General features: G+C 52.4%; 1 protein-coding gene across 2 annotated transcripts in view; it reads right to left on the bottom strand.

Annotated features, from left to right (window-relative positions):
• Nucleotides 1–252: 252 nt before the first annotated feature.
• The window catches only part of ZNF423 (zinc finger protein 423), a 315,000-nt gene continuing 299,450 nt past the window's right edge, over nt 253–15,802 (bottom strand). For both annotated transcript variants that reach the window (XM_017953342.3, XM_017953341.3), the window contains one exon: nt 253–942. In XM_017953342.3, the coding sequence (XP_017808831.2) occupies nt 913–942 (30 nt within the window). In that variant the 3' untranslated portion in view covers nt 253–912. The remainder of the gene's footprint in view (nt 943–15,802) is intronic.

Genomic DNA, 15,802 nt, shown 5'->3' with positions numbered 1-15,802 from the left:
CCATGAGTGGGAAGATCAGGGTATTCCATCATTCAGGGGTCTTCTGCTTTGACTTCTATGGCCACTGCCAGCCTGTCCAGTCTGCGTGCATTAGGTTACTACGGTTCTTTTCCAAGGGAAGCAGGGTCTATGGTGTGCAGGTCCCCAAGGGCGTAGGCAAGCCCACAGGAACTTGTAGGGGAACACACCTGGCAGGAGCTGACAGCCCCCCACGCGGCCCTAGGCTGGGGAGGAGAGAACCAGGCAGCCGGATGCTAATCGCATGGATTCCCTTTATTGAACTGTACTAGTTACTGCAGTCAGATTAAGTCACATTTAAAAGCAGACCATCCAGTTGCACTGAAACCGATTATATTCATTACATAGTTTTAATCACTGTCCGGTGAACTGGCAAATCCAATCAAAGCATTAGTCTTTAATTAAAAAATTAAAAGGAAATATTCAGACAATAGCCAAGCAATCACATCACGATGCACAATTACCTAGAATTGCAATTAAAAAGTAGTTAACCGAAGGGGGAGAAAGAAAAACAAGAAAGAAAAAAAAAGAAGCAAAGAAAAAAAATCACACTAATTCTTTTTTAAAAACTATCAATATAATACATGAAGGAACAAAGGACAATAGCCTTAAAAAGCGGGTTTCTCTAACTCTAGAAATGTAGTCTGCGGCGGAAACTCTAAAAGCACACTAGCTGTAGCAGGACAATAAAAAATACTGAGCATGGAATACTTTTAATCTCTGCCATTAATATTCATTTCCAGCTGCTTATAATAGCAGCGCCTCATGGCCAAATCATTAGAGTTTTACATCTGGGTTGCAAATGACACTTTGATTGGATGTAATGTTCAAATGGCCCTCCCCACGGCGTCTCCGGCAAGCCTTCTGCGGAGAGGTGTCCTGTTGAGCGATCCCTCACTGTGCGTGCTGGCTCATCGTGTGGTTCTGCAAAGGCGAAGAAAGGAGACACACATGAAGGAGAAGAATGGAGAGCATGCTCGTCCCTCCCACTCAGTGCATTTACGCCGGGAGCCGCAGAAAAGCGTCTCGATTATAACAAAACAAAATGCAACAAGGAAAAAGTGCTCCAGGGACGCAGCTGCCAAGACGCCACGTTGATTTGGGGCTTGGGGATAGGTTCCTGTTACTGCCAACTTGGACTCCCTATATGTTGTTTTTTGGCTTTTTTGCTTTTGTTTTTTTTTTAAAGACCATTCAGGTCTTACCACGGGGACTGGCAAGGTGGAGAGAAAGGGGAAATGCCGGGGAGGAGGCAGGAATTAAAAACATCCCTGTTCACCCCTCCATCTCCCTTTTCCTCTAATGATGAGGAGGAAACTCTGATAGCCTGCAGGCTGCCCTTGCATCCCCCTCTCAGTCCTCCCCGTAGCTGCTCCGAGCCTAGCAGAGGGAGACAGCAGATGTGCTGTGCAGCTCTCCGGCCAAGAAACACCCGAGCGGGCACAGGCGTGCTGGGGCAGTGGGCGGCCGTGGCGCCTGCGGCCCAGGCAGGGGATGGGTCACCCGGCAGGAGGACGCGGGAGGAGCCTCTGCTGCTGGGCTCCGGGAGCCTGCCTGCTTGGTCGCATGGCAATGGCCCAACCAGAGACAGGGACTCAGTGCAGTTTGGCCCAACGCACCTAGGAATCCAGGGCCCAGGTGGGACCCTGTGGCCAAATGTTTCCCTCTCATTACAGCCAATGGCATTTCCTCCCCCTGCTAGCCAGAGGCGGCCAGCAGGGTTGATCTGTTTCACAGGAGCCAGCGGCCTGGGACCGGGGGTGGGATTTGGCATCTGAAAGCCCAGTCTTTTTGTTTCTTTTCAGTGGTTCGTGTTCCAAATTTAGACCCATTTCATCAAAGCCTTAGGCGGTGCTCCACCTCATGACACCTGGAGAAAGGAGGCAACATCCACCAGGGACAGAGTGGCCCTGTCTGGGGCCGCACAGGACCCTAGATCCCCGGGAGAGGCTCCTTCTGGGCGCCCTCCAGGGCCCGGCGACTCCTGCAGCTGTGCCGCTGACCACCAGGGGTCAGCAGAAGCGCCGCGTCTCTCCCGGGCTCGGGTCCGCGGCGAGGGCGACCAGAGTATGCCAGCAGCCTCGTCCGGAGGCCGGGGCCGGGGCCGGGGCCGGGACCGAGACGGGCCACTCCTGCTCCCCGGAGCTGGGCACCGCGCAGCCCCTTCCCGTGACGGGTACTGCGAAGGCTGCGGCCCCCGTGGTGATGTCACCGACGCTTCCTGCGAGCTCCTGGCCGGGAAGAGGCAGCCCGCGCCTGCCTCCCAGCAGATGCCCGCAGCGCCAAGCGCCAGCGACAGCCTCGTGCTCGTGCGGGCCAGGCAGGCGCACGGCCGGGGCTTGGCGGGCATACGTGCTCTGTGCCGTGGCAGGCACCACTGTTTCAATCCTCACAACAGCCTTGCGAGGTGGGGCGTCTTAAGATGAAGACACTGAGGCCTAGGAAGGCAAAAATTACAGGCCCAAGGTCACCCAGGTTGGAAGCACAGTGCACTGAACCAGACGGCTGGAATCCACGAGAGCAAGGGGCTTTTCAGGGGAGCCAGGCTTCCCAGGGCCTGTACCCCATGGGCACCGCGGTCTGCAGATCACCCGCATTCTGCACTAGACACAGCGCCACCTCTGCCGGCCAGGCCTGACACCTCGGTCGGGGGTGTCAGGGACCCAGAGGCGCAAGGCAGGTTGTCTGAGGCCACAGATGGGATGCCGGCGGTTTCCATGGGAACCCGCACCCTCCAGCCGAGGCACCTCTCCCTGTACTTGTGCAGGGACAGCCAGCTAGTCCTGTGGGGAGCCGAATCCACACTCCGCAGCCATCCTCCTGCTAGCTTCAAGCCTCTGCTGACTCAGTTCCCGCCTCCCTTCTCCTCCCTCCCAGCCAAGCCGCTCTCAGAGTCCTCTAGGCATACGGAAACTTCCCCTCCCTGCAGACCTCTCCAGGCATCTGCAGCCCACCTCCCACACAGCCACACACCTCTCATGAGCTAGACTGACCTCCTCTGCTGAGCTGCACACAGGGGAGTGGCAATTCCTTTCTCAGGACCCAGGGCTGGGCATGCACTGTCCTGACCATACCCCTGGGCCTCCAATCCCCAGCAGGCACAGCTGCCCAGAAGCAACTTGGAGATCGGCACTTTCGCACCCTACCAACCGCCAGTCAAAAGCTCCTGCTATCTTGGTGTGGCTGGGTCATTCTTTATTAGGGGGAGGAAAGGGAGGAGGAAGAGAGGTGACATGATGAAGGGAGACATGGACAGCTCTTTCTTGTCCTCAAAGTATGGTTCCTAGGGCCTAGCACAAAGGAGACACTCAGGCAGTATTTGTGAATGAATCAACGGAAGGAAAATGAATGAATGTATGGGTAGGATGTGGATATGTGGAAAGGGGAGAGGATACTCCAAGAGGAAAGAACAGCAGAGATGGAGGTGTGGAGCCTAGAATCCAAATGGCAGATGCAGGCACAGGTCCCAGCACAGAAATCACAGGAAGGCTGGTGGGCACATGGCCTATGCACAGTGGAGGCCCTGAGTACCAACAAACATAGACTTTGTTTCACAGACCACAGAAAACCAGACATGATATTCGATCTCCACAAAATCCCCAAGGACCACCCACTACCAACATGGGCATAGGGGGTGTCTAGGATCTCTGAAGAATGAAGCAGCCTGTTGCCAGGATGCCAAGAACAGGGTCAGTGTGAAACACATGGTCCACACTGGCTCACCAGGGCACTGCTGGTGCAGATGTGCTAAAGGCTGGAACCCACGCTTGGGACCACTGGTGAGGAAAACTCCAGAAAGCCTATGCCATGGCTAAGCCACAGTGTGCCTGCCCACTTAAATAGCAGTAGCAGGGGGCTCTTAGGTTAGACTCAAGAAAGAACTTCCTCCTAGAGGGTTCAGAGACAGAAGGATAAAACTTCCTTCCCTGAAGTTTTGTGACAGGAACAAAAGCCCAGGATGTCACAGCAGATGGAAATGTCAAAACTTGATGCCCCAAGGGGATCAGCCACCAGAATTCACTCAGCACTACGTTATTAAGCACCTGCTGGATGCTCTGCTCTGCGCTGGCACAGTGAGGGGGAGGGCAAGACAGCAGCTGGCCCCACTCCTTGAGAGGCCTGATTTAGAGGGGCTAGACACAGACACCCAAACATTTGTGGGATTAATGGTGCAGCTGGCAGCTCAGCTAGGGAACTGGTCAAGGCCACCCGATCAGTTTGTGTGATGGTGGTGGGGGGCACAGAGGTGCCCAGGTGCTCGGCCAAGGAGGGCACCAGCTCCTCCATAGGCCAAGGGCAGCATCTCAACAGGCGGAGGGGGTGGTGGGACCCCTGTCCCCAAGACTCACCAGTCACCCAACACCAGGACACAGAGCAGCTCTGGATAGCCACTGCAATCAGCACAGTTCAATAACCCTGAAAGAACCCGCGGGCCGTCCCCTACAGCTAGAAGCTGTGGTTTGAGGAACGTAGGGAGGTTCAGCAAACCTTCTTAAAGAGTTCTTTCCATCTAGCATAGTTGTCACAAGGGCATTCTGCCTTAATGTCTCTTTCTCTGTTTATGCCTGTGCTATATTTAGCCCCTTTCGAGAAGGAAGAAAATAATTGTTTAAAGATGCTACCCACCCCACAGATGAACACTTCTCAGCACCATAAAGGCCGGGGGTGGAGACAGGGGCCCAGGGAAGGACTAGAAAATGCCTAGAGGGAGGCCTGGCATCCACTCGGCCTCGCTGCCTGCCAGGGAGACACAGGTGTGGCCAGAGAAGCAGGTGAGAAAAATAAAATGGGAGAGCAGGAGGGGGTGGGTAGCAATGGTTTGCAGCCTTGATCCATCCACTCAGCAGAGCTTGTGTGCTCTCCTGGATGGAGGTGTCTGGTACAGCCTGTTTGGGGAGCCTCTGCCTGGCACACGGGGCCAGGGACACAAGACAGTGGTGGCCAAGGGGATGGCATGGGCCTGGGCACAGAAACCTGTGTGCTGCCTATGCTGTGGGCAGGCCTACTCTGGGTCTTGTTGAGACCTACAAAAAGAGCCCTCTCTGTGCAAATCGTCAGCAGAGCACTCAGGAACTGGTTCCCCGACACACCCTCAGCCTCTGGAGGGAAAGAAGCCCAGCATTCATTTACATGGTTGCTCATTCATTCATTCATCTTTGAGCCAATGAGCCACTATGCTTGTGGCTGGGAATTCAGCAGCAAAATGATCCTGATCCTGAACCCAATCCAGGGTAATGCTTTGTGCATGGAAGGAGCGGGACGGAGCACAGAGCCTGGTGGCTGCACTGTCCTTCCCAAAGCACCACCACACACTAGAGTGAATGGGCTCCTTGGAGGTTCAGTTTTGCCCGCCCCAGGAGGGGGCCCTGGCTCAGCGCACCTCCATGCCTAACACAGTCACAAACAGGAACACTGTGTGCCTCTCCCCAGTCTGAAGCCCAGGATTGCTTCTCAAGGTCTTGGCTCCACTCTCTGTTGCTTAGGCGTGGGACCCTGCCTGGTCTCCCCGTGATACCTACCCATCGCCGTGTCAGGTGGGAGAGACATGAGGGGCTTCAGCATGCCGGCTGCAGAAAGCAAAAAGAGCTTCTCCACACACCCTATTAGCTGCCTCTCCTGGCTCTCAGCTACTCTGATGACAGTGTCTGTAAAATCCTAGCACCTTCCCTTGTTCTTAGCAAGTGCCCCATGGCTGCTAGCCACTGCCCTGGTAACCCCAAGGCAGGCAGGAAGCTTTAGTGGGCCAAGATGGGCTACGCCCTGGGTTTGAATCTTGGCTCTGCCACTTACTGGCCGTATGGCCTTGGGCAAGTTCCATGACCTCCGGGTTTTGGGGGTGGTTAATAACACAGCCCTCTTCCTAAGATGCTGATAGGGTTTGGATGTTTGTCCCCTCCAAATCTCATGTTGAAATGGGATCCCCAGTGTTGGAGGTGGGAGGTGTTTAGGTCATGGGAGAGGATCCCTCATGGACAGCTTGGTGTCCTCCCTGCAGCAATGAGTTACCACGAGATCTGCTTGTTAAAAAATGTCTGGTGCCTCCTTGCAATCTCTCTCTCTCCCCATGTGACACACCGGCTCCCCTTGCCTTCCATCATCATTGGAAGTTTCCTGAGGCCTCACCAGAAACAGACGGCGGCACCTTGCTTCCTGTACAGCCTACAGAACTGTGAGCCAAATAAAACTGTTTTCTTCATAAATTACCCAGCCTCAAGTATTTCTTTATAGCAACACAAAACAGACTAATACACATGCCCTGAGGACTCAGGAGATAATGCCCGCATACGTCCCAGGTCTGGCTACAGTAAATGCTCCGCAGATCTCCATAGTGGCGTCTGTGCTGGTCTTCATGATCTGGCAGGGTGCTCCGTGGCATAAGGACTGTCTTCTGGTCTTCCTGACCCAGCAGGGTGCTCCATGGCAGAGGGACTGTTTGTCCCTGCCGCTTCTGTGGGACCAGGCACGATTGGGGCTTACAGTGAGGGCCTCATAGAGGGGTACACCTGGACTGACCAGCTGTACCCTTCCCCCTCCCCATCTGGGTGTCCAAAGGGCTGGCAAGGTCTTAAGAACACTCCTGAGATGGCTGAACTTTGGATGGTACGGCCCATGGAGCAACAGGCGTCATTATCCCCTCCCCACAATCCCCCCTGTCTAGAACCCCTGTACCCACAAATCACTGCTTTCTCCTCCCCACCCTCAGGAACAGAATGCCGTATCTTCGGGAGAGGACAGCCTCAGGGAGACTCCATGGGGGATGGAGTAGGTGTGCACTCATCCATCCATCCACCCACCCATCCATCCATCCACCCATCTATTCATCTATCCATTCACCCACCTATCCATTCATCCACCCATCTATTCATCTATCCATCCATCCATCCATCCATCCATCCATCCATCCATCCGTCCATCCATTTCTTCCACAGACGTTCACTGAGTTCCTGTCTGTCAGGCCCTGGGCTGGGCACTGAGCACAGACAGGTTAAGAAGCTCCAGCGCCCTCCCGTGAGGGGCTCACAGTTTCATGGTGAGGGTGACGACGGCCAAACTCATAGACCCTGAAGACCCTGAAGAGGCAAAAAAGAAGGCTTGGCTCTTCTCTGGAGATTAGGCCGTGGCTCTGGCTCTTGAGTCCTTGAGTCCCTACAGCATATGAAGGCACAAGAACACTCAGCCCCCACACCCAGAGCATCCCACTCTGTTCTCCCAGTCCCACCTACAGAACCACCTGGCCCGCACATCACCTCACTATGATTTCCGGTTGGGAAACAGGTTGTGGCCAATCCCCCTTCTCCCCACTGCCTACCACTGGCCACTCCCCTGGCAGGCTCCAGCCACTGTGGCTCTCACAAGGCTGGCTTTACAACTCACTTTCTCCAGGAGCTGAGGCCAAGCCCGAGAATGCACCTTAACCACTGAGAGATTCCCTTCCCAGGGGAAGAAGTAGCCCTTGAGACTGAGGTGGCAGCCATATTCATGCTCGACAGAGGTGAAGTTGGGTCCCGTTATTTGTTCACTTAGCAAACAAGGCACCTGGCCCTGTACAGTGGATGGAAGAGAGCAAGTGAGGCACAATCCTGGCCTTTTAAGGACTATAGAGAGAGGACTTCCGATAGGAGATGCTTGAGGAAGAAGCTGGCCTTTTAGCTGCCCTTTAAGGACAGCCCAAGAGAGGATTTGCACTGGCTGTGTGTGTGTGAGCTCGAAGGATGGCTTTCCAGGCAGAATGAACCACCTGGATAACAGCATGAAGGTGGGAATGGCACTGAGCGTGATCACCGCTAACACTGATCGTGGACTCACTGTGTGCCAGACACCATTCTTAACCTCCACCCATATGAACTCATTTAAGCCTCATGACTGCCCTATGCATTAAATACTCTCATCATCCCTATTTTACAGATGAGAAAACTGAGGTGCAGAGAGGCCCAGGTCCTGCCACTGGTGACGGCAGTGCTGGGTCTGCACCCATGCAGTCTGTCTGCAGAGCCCACTCTTCACCATCGTACTGTTCTGTCTGTGAGATGTGAAAAGTGCAGCATATGTTGGGGGAACAATGAATAATTCAGCTTGGCAGAGGCACAGGGTATGTGCCATGGAGACCAGCCTGGAGAGGAAGGCGGGGGCCTTATTGATGAGGCTCCTTGATGCCAGACGAGGCAGCTTGCCCTTAAATCTGGACCATGGGGAGCCATCGAAGGTATTTGAGCTGTGGAGTTACAGGAGAGGCAAGACACAGGGAGATGCTCATGCCTCCAGTCAAAAAGGTGTGTCAGCAGGGCCTTCTCGCCCATCGTCTCCCTCTGCTCCCATCCCCTGTTCCCTGGAAAACCTTCCCCTTTTCCCCCACACTTTCTTTCTTTCCCTTTGGGGAGGGTATGGATACAGGCAGCCCTGCCTCCCCTATCTGCTGTGTATCACCTGGGCAGCCCCTCTCTGCTTGTGAGCACTTATTTTTAGAAGCGTTTGACAATCGTCCAAGGGTCTAAGACGAACAGATGGCCTGTCTTAAAGGCTCATATGTTCACTAGTTTGCACTTCTGACAAACGGTAAGCGTACTCGAGAGCACACCATAAACAGCGCCGAATGAATACTCAGAACACAATTTAGCTAATGCACGTCATTAAAATTAGGAGTGAGTGATGGCCAAGGTTCCCTCTAAACGCCTGCCCGGTGACGCAGCCACTCCCCTGGGACCCAGGCTATGATGTGGACACACCCCACTTCTCCCATGGCCCCCACCCAGCAAGCCGGGGTTTGCCTCGTTTACTCAGAGGGCAGGGCGAGATTTGCCCGAGTGGGTGTGACACCCATCCCTAGCCTCAGAGTGAAGCTGGTGGCCCACTGGCCTTGGACAAAGCCCTGAGATGTCCTATGGCAGAGGGAGCAGCAGCTCTTCCATGCACGGGCTGTGCATGAGATTTTCCCGTCCCTGCCTCCCAGACAGTGAGACAGCCTGTCGTCTGCCACCCCGGAGCAGCAGGAAGTGAGTGTTGCAACGCTCAGCCAGGGAAGCTGTCTCTCATGTGAGAGCCTCAATTCATCCGGAACTCCCGGCCTAGAGGGAGATTCCAACTTCCAAGGAGCAAGGGGATTGGCTTGAGGTGGGGGTTCTGCAGCTTCCTTGCCGAACCAATAGCAGAAGCAGATGCAGCGACCTGAGTCACCTGGGGTAACATTCAAGAAAGAGCCACATCCACACAGCCTGACCCAGACTCCTTTTATTGGCGCCAACTGGATCTGGGTTTTCTGTGTTCTCCAGATGCTCTATGGAGGCGAGGCGGGGAGGAGAGTGCCCCCCACTCTCTGTGAACCCCCTCTTGCCAGGACACAAAAGACCAAAGCAGGTGGTTTGGTCAACAATCAGTTCCATGAGCGGGAAACTCTCCCCGCATGTGAAAACGTGGGAGAAAATATTGTGGGGAAGAAGAAAGCCCAATAAACTCCCAAGGGGGCAGGTTCTGTACTGCCCGTACTTTATAATAAAGCCCACCAGGGGATAGATTATTAGGAGGGAACCGAAGTCTTCTATTAGGAACCCAGCCCGTAAACAGGCTCCCATTCAGAGTCACCCAACAAAACAAGGGGACTAATAATATCTGCCTGGAGGGTCAGGGACTCAGGGGAACTGCACTTCAGAATGCAAATGGGCCCCGTCAGTCTGTTTGTGAGCGGAAAATCGGGTGAGCGGTGAGACTTTAGATAGCAGCCGTGCAAGGGAAAATGAGAGTTTTATGGCTGTTGTCACAAGCAAAGGAAGATGGAATGCTTCCAGGGCTGCTTATCGACTCGCCCCTCCTCAGCAACAGAGTCCATGCCTGACTCCGAGTCCTGAGTGAATGTGACCCCCCACTACTGCCGCTGTTTCTCCAAAGAAGGTGGGGACACCCAGTGGCTAAGCCCCTTGGGGACAGGGTACCTAGCAGCAGATTCGGGACTGAAAATCGGGGGTCCCAGCAACAATGTGCCAGGTGACCACAAGTTCACTTCTGTGGCTTTTGGCCCCCTCCTGGGTAGGAATGCTGCACTGGTCTTGTCAACCTGTGGCCACTGTGAACTCCATTCTAAGCACAGTAGCCTGCTTGGAACCAGGCCCCCAGGGAACAGGTCATCTCAAATAAGAATTAGTACAGTCTCCTGCCCTAAAAGAGCCTGAATCAGACCCCTAAAAGATGGGACCCCAACCTGATGCTGCTGGGCCAGGAATCCAATCAAGTGTACCTCTTGCAAAGCCTTGAGAAGAGCCCATTTTTTTTACGAAACTCCATAAAACATGGCACTGGAGCTGGGTGAGTGGCTCCCGCCTGGAATCCCAGCACTTTGGAGGCTGAGGTGGGAGGATCACTTGAAGCCAGGAGTTTGATTCGGTCTGGGTGAAACCCCATCTCCACAAAAAAATAAAAATTAGGTGGGTGTGGTGGTGTGTGCCTGTAGTCCGAGCTACTCGGATGGCTGAGGTGGGAGGATCACTTGAGCCCAAAAGTTTGAGGCTTCAGTGAGCTAAGATCATGCCAGTGCACTCCAGCCACAGGGTGAGACCCCATCTCAAAAAAAAAAAAAAAAAAAAAAAGGCTATTGGGTGGATGGGTTCTCAAAACCAAAAAAGGGTTCACTCTTCTCATCTACTTCAAAGTATATCTGCTGCTCTTAGTGTGGGTCAAAGAAGATCATGCATGTGAAACAGTTTGGGAAGACAGAAGCACCTGTCAGCAGGGGTACCAACAGTCGGAAAATGTTTATGTCATGAAAAAGAGCAGGTGAATCCCAGGAGATCTGTCTGCAGTGAGCAGGATTCCTTTGACCACATGGAGCTGCAAGTCTGGATGGAGGCCTCAAGATTAGGATGTGGGTGGTGTCAGGTTCACACCGTGGACAAATGCAGCCCAGGCCAGGTGCAAAGCAGTAAGACCCAGTGGGGTCTGTGTCAGCCCCAAGAACTCAAACTTTGTCAAGAAAAGGCAGCACTTGTCAGCTCTAGGCAATGACTGCCACATGTGAATATGGGCCCAGTGTTGCTTCTGGTTGTGCAAGAAAATTGGAAATGTAGGTTTTTTTAAATATAAACTTTCTTATGGGAATACACTGTTGTTGGGAATGCAAATTACTTTAGACACTGTGGAAAGCAGTCTGGAGATTTTTCAAAGAACTAAGAATTGAACTACTATTCAACCTAGCAATCCCATTACTGCAGATGCATTCAAAGGAAAATAAGCATTCCACCAAAAAGAAACATGAACTCAGATGTCCACTGCAACACTATTCACAATAGTGAAGATATGAAACCAACCCAGGTGCCCACCAAGAGTGGGATGGATAAAGAAAATGTGGTGTGTATATCTATATCTATATCTATATCTATATCTATATCTATATCTATATCTATCTATCTATCTATCTATCTATCTATCTATCTATCTATATATCTTGGAATACTATGCATCCTTAAAAATGAATAAAATCATGTCCTTTGCAGCAACATGGATGCAGCTAGCAGCCATTATCCTAAATGAACTAACGCAGAAACAGAAAACCAAATACCACACGTTCTCACTCGTAAGTGGGAGTTAAACACTGTGGTGCGCACAGACATAAAGTTGGGAGCAACAGAAACTGGGGAATAAAACAGCTGGGAGGGAGGGAGGGGACAAGGGCTAAAAAACGACCTATGAGGTACTATGCTCACGACCTGGGTGATAGATTTAGTCACACCCCAAACCTCAGCAGCATGCAATATATCCATGTAATTAACCTGCATATGTATTCCCGGAATCTAAAATAAAAGTTAGGGGCAAAAGGAAGTAAAATAAATCCACAAACTTTCTAAATGTTTAAAGCACTATGCAAGTCCACGAAAACATATCTGCAGGTCGAATCTGGCCGTCGGGCCACCAGCTTTAGACCTCTGGGCCTCTAGAAGCCCCAGACACCCTGAAGTGAGGTGGGGAGTGGCGCCATTAAGCAGCAGATGGCCCAACATTAGTTGAATCCTCACCCAAGGGGCTGGGATGCGGGACTCGGTGTGGTTAAGTTCTGATGAAGAGGGTAAGGGTAGAGGATGAAGTTCTGTTAAGACAGAACTATCCGCATGTCCTGGGTTCTGCTGCCTCATGGTCATGTCCCACCTAGCCAGCCCAAGTGTTTCTGGGTGCGCCAGGTGCTGGCAAACCTGGGAGACCAAAAATTCCCACTTTCCTAGAGCCACCCAGGATGCTCAACACGACTGTCTCGGTGGTTGTCCATGGGCCATCTGGAGACACCAGCATCAGAGTTTGCCACATGACAGCATTCAAGAATCTGGACCATAAGTAACCCCCACACCTTCCTTGCTTCAAAGGACCTGAGAGCCCTCCCTTCTACCCTCCACAGTGTCCCATGGGGAAAAGGAGAGGCCAGGCATGGTATAGGGGCAGCCCCTCGGGGTGCTTACGAAAGCAGCCTGCCAAGACAGCGTTCCTATTACTGTGCACACCCCACTCTATATGCATGCACACACACAAATACTCTAGTCACACACACACACACACACCCCCACCCTCCCCATACACTGATACCCCGCAATCCCATGTGCACACACACACAGGTCCCCACAATCCCATGCGCACACATGCACACACACACACATGGATGCCCCACAACCCCAGGCACACTCATGGATACCCTACAACCTCATGCAGGTACACACTCATGGATACCCTCAAATCACCGCCCCCACACACACCCCAGTCCTGACACTAACCGGGTACTGCTAAGCGGTTAGAGGCCAGTTACTGTTACTTTGGCCTTCTGCTCCCCACCCTGTGTGGCTAACCTGCCCCACGTTCACCCCACTGCTGGGTCCCTCCAGCAGCCCCACCTGCCCAGGAAGCAAGGGCCCCTTGAAGGCCCCCTTTCTGGCAAAGGAAAGCTGAGAAAACAACGTGAAGCACAGTCTGGGTTGTCTCCTCGAGGAGGCAGAGCTGTACAAGGGTTTCTGCTTTTTAAACTCCCCGGCGGGTCCCACTCACACCCAGAACACATCCAGACTCTGACCACAGCCCAAATGGCCCTCCATGGTCTGGTTCTTGCTGGCCCACAGCCTCAGTCACCACCTTCTGCCAGGCCCCCAAATACCGCAGCCCGGTACCCCCTCCTCCCCCCAGCAGCACGCCCGCTATCCAGAGTGGTGGATAGCGCACACCCCCCACACCCCAGTTTTCCTGGGGCTTCTCCACATCAGAGCCATCCTCCTGGAGCAGGCTTCCTGTCCACTGACTACAGACTCCCATCACAGCATCGCTCTGCACCTTGCAGAGGTGTCAACTCTGCACGTCCTGCAACTTGCAGTGACCTGGTTGTTGATGCACCATGGTCAACTGCCCCTCATGACACCATCAGCGCAACAAGACAGGGACCCCATCTCAGCTCTCCACTGTACCCCATTATCTCAGACCCTGTACGTGGTAAAAACTCAATGAATGTTTCTGAAATGATAGCCTGCAAGCTACTGTAGCAAAGCCAAGCCTCCACTGATAGGGTCAAGGGAGAAGAAGAAGAAATACAGTTGCCCCCACTCCACTGTCTTCCCCATAACCCTTGCCTCGGCCATGCCCAGAGCAGGTTATACCTTATTCTTAAAGCTGGGAGGGATCCTTTGAGGACATTAGGCCAGGTGGAATGAATTATTATATGATTTCTCTTGCATGAGGTATCTAGGAACAACCAAATCATAGAGATGGAAAGTGGAACAGTGGCTGCTGGGGGCTGGGAAAAGGGGAAATGGGGAGTTAATGTTTAACAGGGACAGAGTTTCAGATGAGGAAGATGAAAAAGTTCTGGAGGTAGATGGTGGTGATGATCGCACAACAGTGTCAGTGTGCTGAATGACACTGAACCAGCACTTTAGAATGGTTAAGATGATAAATGTTATGCTATGTGAATTTTTACAATGAAAAACAGGTCAGGCACAGTGGCTCACACCTGTAATCCCAGCACTTTGGGAGGCCAAGCCGGACAGATCATTTGAGGCCACGAGTTCAAGACCAGCCTAGCCAACATGGTGAAACCCCATCTCTACTAAAACAACAAAAAGTAGCTGGGCATGGCAGCGTGTGTCTGTAGTCCCAGCTACTTGGGAAGCTGAGGCAGGAGAATCATTTGAACCCAGAAGGCGGAGGTTGTAATGAGCTGAGATCGTGCCACTGCACTCTAGCCTGGGTGACAGAGTAAGACTCTGTCACAAAAAAAAAAAAAAAAAAGTGAGCAGGATCTCAGAAGGTAAGAGAGAGGGTTGCTGCACCAATAGCTAAGACACTCAGCGACATTCCTGGCTGGAAGGTGCACAGATCATAGCAGCCCGAGACATCCTCAGCTGGGTAGGAGGGAACCACAGCATCCCAGGACAACATGCCACCAGCTAAGCACGAGCAGAGGGGCTTTCTCTGCATCCACTGTTGTCTACAGTGTGGCTCCCAGTGCCAGCCAGTGGAAGAACAGAAGACCTCAAGAGACTCGTGGAACTGGGAGCTCTTTCCCCTATGGAAAGGCCTCACCTGCAGTCATAGGCCAGTCCAGCCAAGGGGGTCCAAATGCTGCAGGAAGTGTCTGGTTTGCTCTGGCAGGGCAGGTGGGAGACAGGAAGGTGAGCACAGGGCACACCTACACATGACATATTTTGCCAGGTTGGAAAAAAATAAGTGAGAGAAAATTTTTTCTGACTCTGCAAGCCTTTACCACTTTAAATATTTATTCATCAAAATATGATGAGAAAACTGAGATCCACATAGAGTCACCATATTCCACAAACCAAAAATCAGGACGAACAGCCAAGAGCTGGGATGGAGTACTTGAAATCAGGACTGTACTGGAAAATCTAGGTCACACGGTCACTAATTATACAGAACACATATGTTCAGGTCCCCAAACTAACCCAGTGCTTTTAGGATTTGCAAATGATATAAGGAAACTTTGATCGTATCCATTTCTACTTTCTTCCACATTCTGGTTAAAAGCAAAACTTTCCTGCATCCTCAAAATTTCTAGAAAATTAAGTCCTACAGACTAAGAAGTGTTCTGGTGGATATTCTGAGGGGGCCTCATCAGCAAACATGGCCCATCACCCCCCAGGAATGGCCCCCAGCCCCACACGGCCCAGCCCCCTTGCTAACAGACCCCCAGGCTGCGGGGCAGAAGCTTGTAAGGATGGACCTAATTTGCTGTGATGAATTGTGTGCATGCACCAGTGATCAAAACTGCAGCTGAGACCGATTACACTTTATGATTGCAACATTTCTTGGGAAACACGTAGGTGTACATCCTTGCCAGTCCAGAGAGGGGGTCCAACCTGGCACCCAGCAAAGGGTGATCCCATCATTCAGAAAGGCAGGGCTCCATGGGCTGCCCACTCTTTGGAAGTTGGTCCCACAGATGAGGCTGAAGAATGCCGTGGTCTGGCCCCAAATGCCTTGTCTGCCCTCTCGTACATACCCAGCTTCCAACCAAACAGTGAGCACATTGTCACTGCCCAGACACCTGCCCCACAGTGACCAAAGGTCCACCCTGTGCCCTCCCTTCCATCACCAGGCAGAAGCCACTGCTTTTCATGATGTAAATCAAGAATTAACTCTATCCCCAGTCTGTTCCATCCCACTCATCTCACCAGAGGAGTGTGTGTGTTCGTGTGTGTGTTCGTGTGTGTGTTCGTGTGTGTGTTGGTATACGCACAGTTTTAAAGTAAGGAGAGGGATAGGTAACAGTGAAGTGTGAAATTAAGAGCACATGAAGAAGGCATCCTAAAAGCTGTGT

Source organism: Papio anubis, chromosome 18 (assembly GCF_008728515.1).
Source record: "Papio anubis isolate 15944 chromosome 18, Panubis1.0, whole genome shotgun sequence".
In the NCBI taxonomy this organism is placed as follows: Eukaryota; Metazoa; Chordata; class Mammalia; order Primates; family Cercopithecidae; genus Papio; species Papio anubis.
This window is presented reverse-complemented; position numbering and strand designations above follow the sequence as displayed.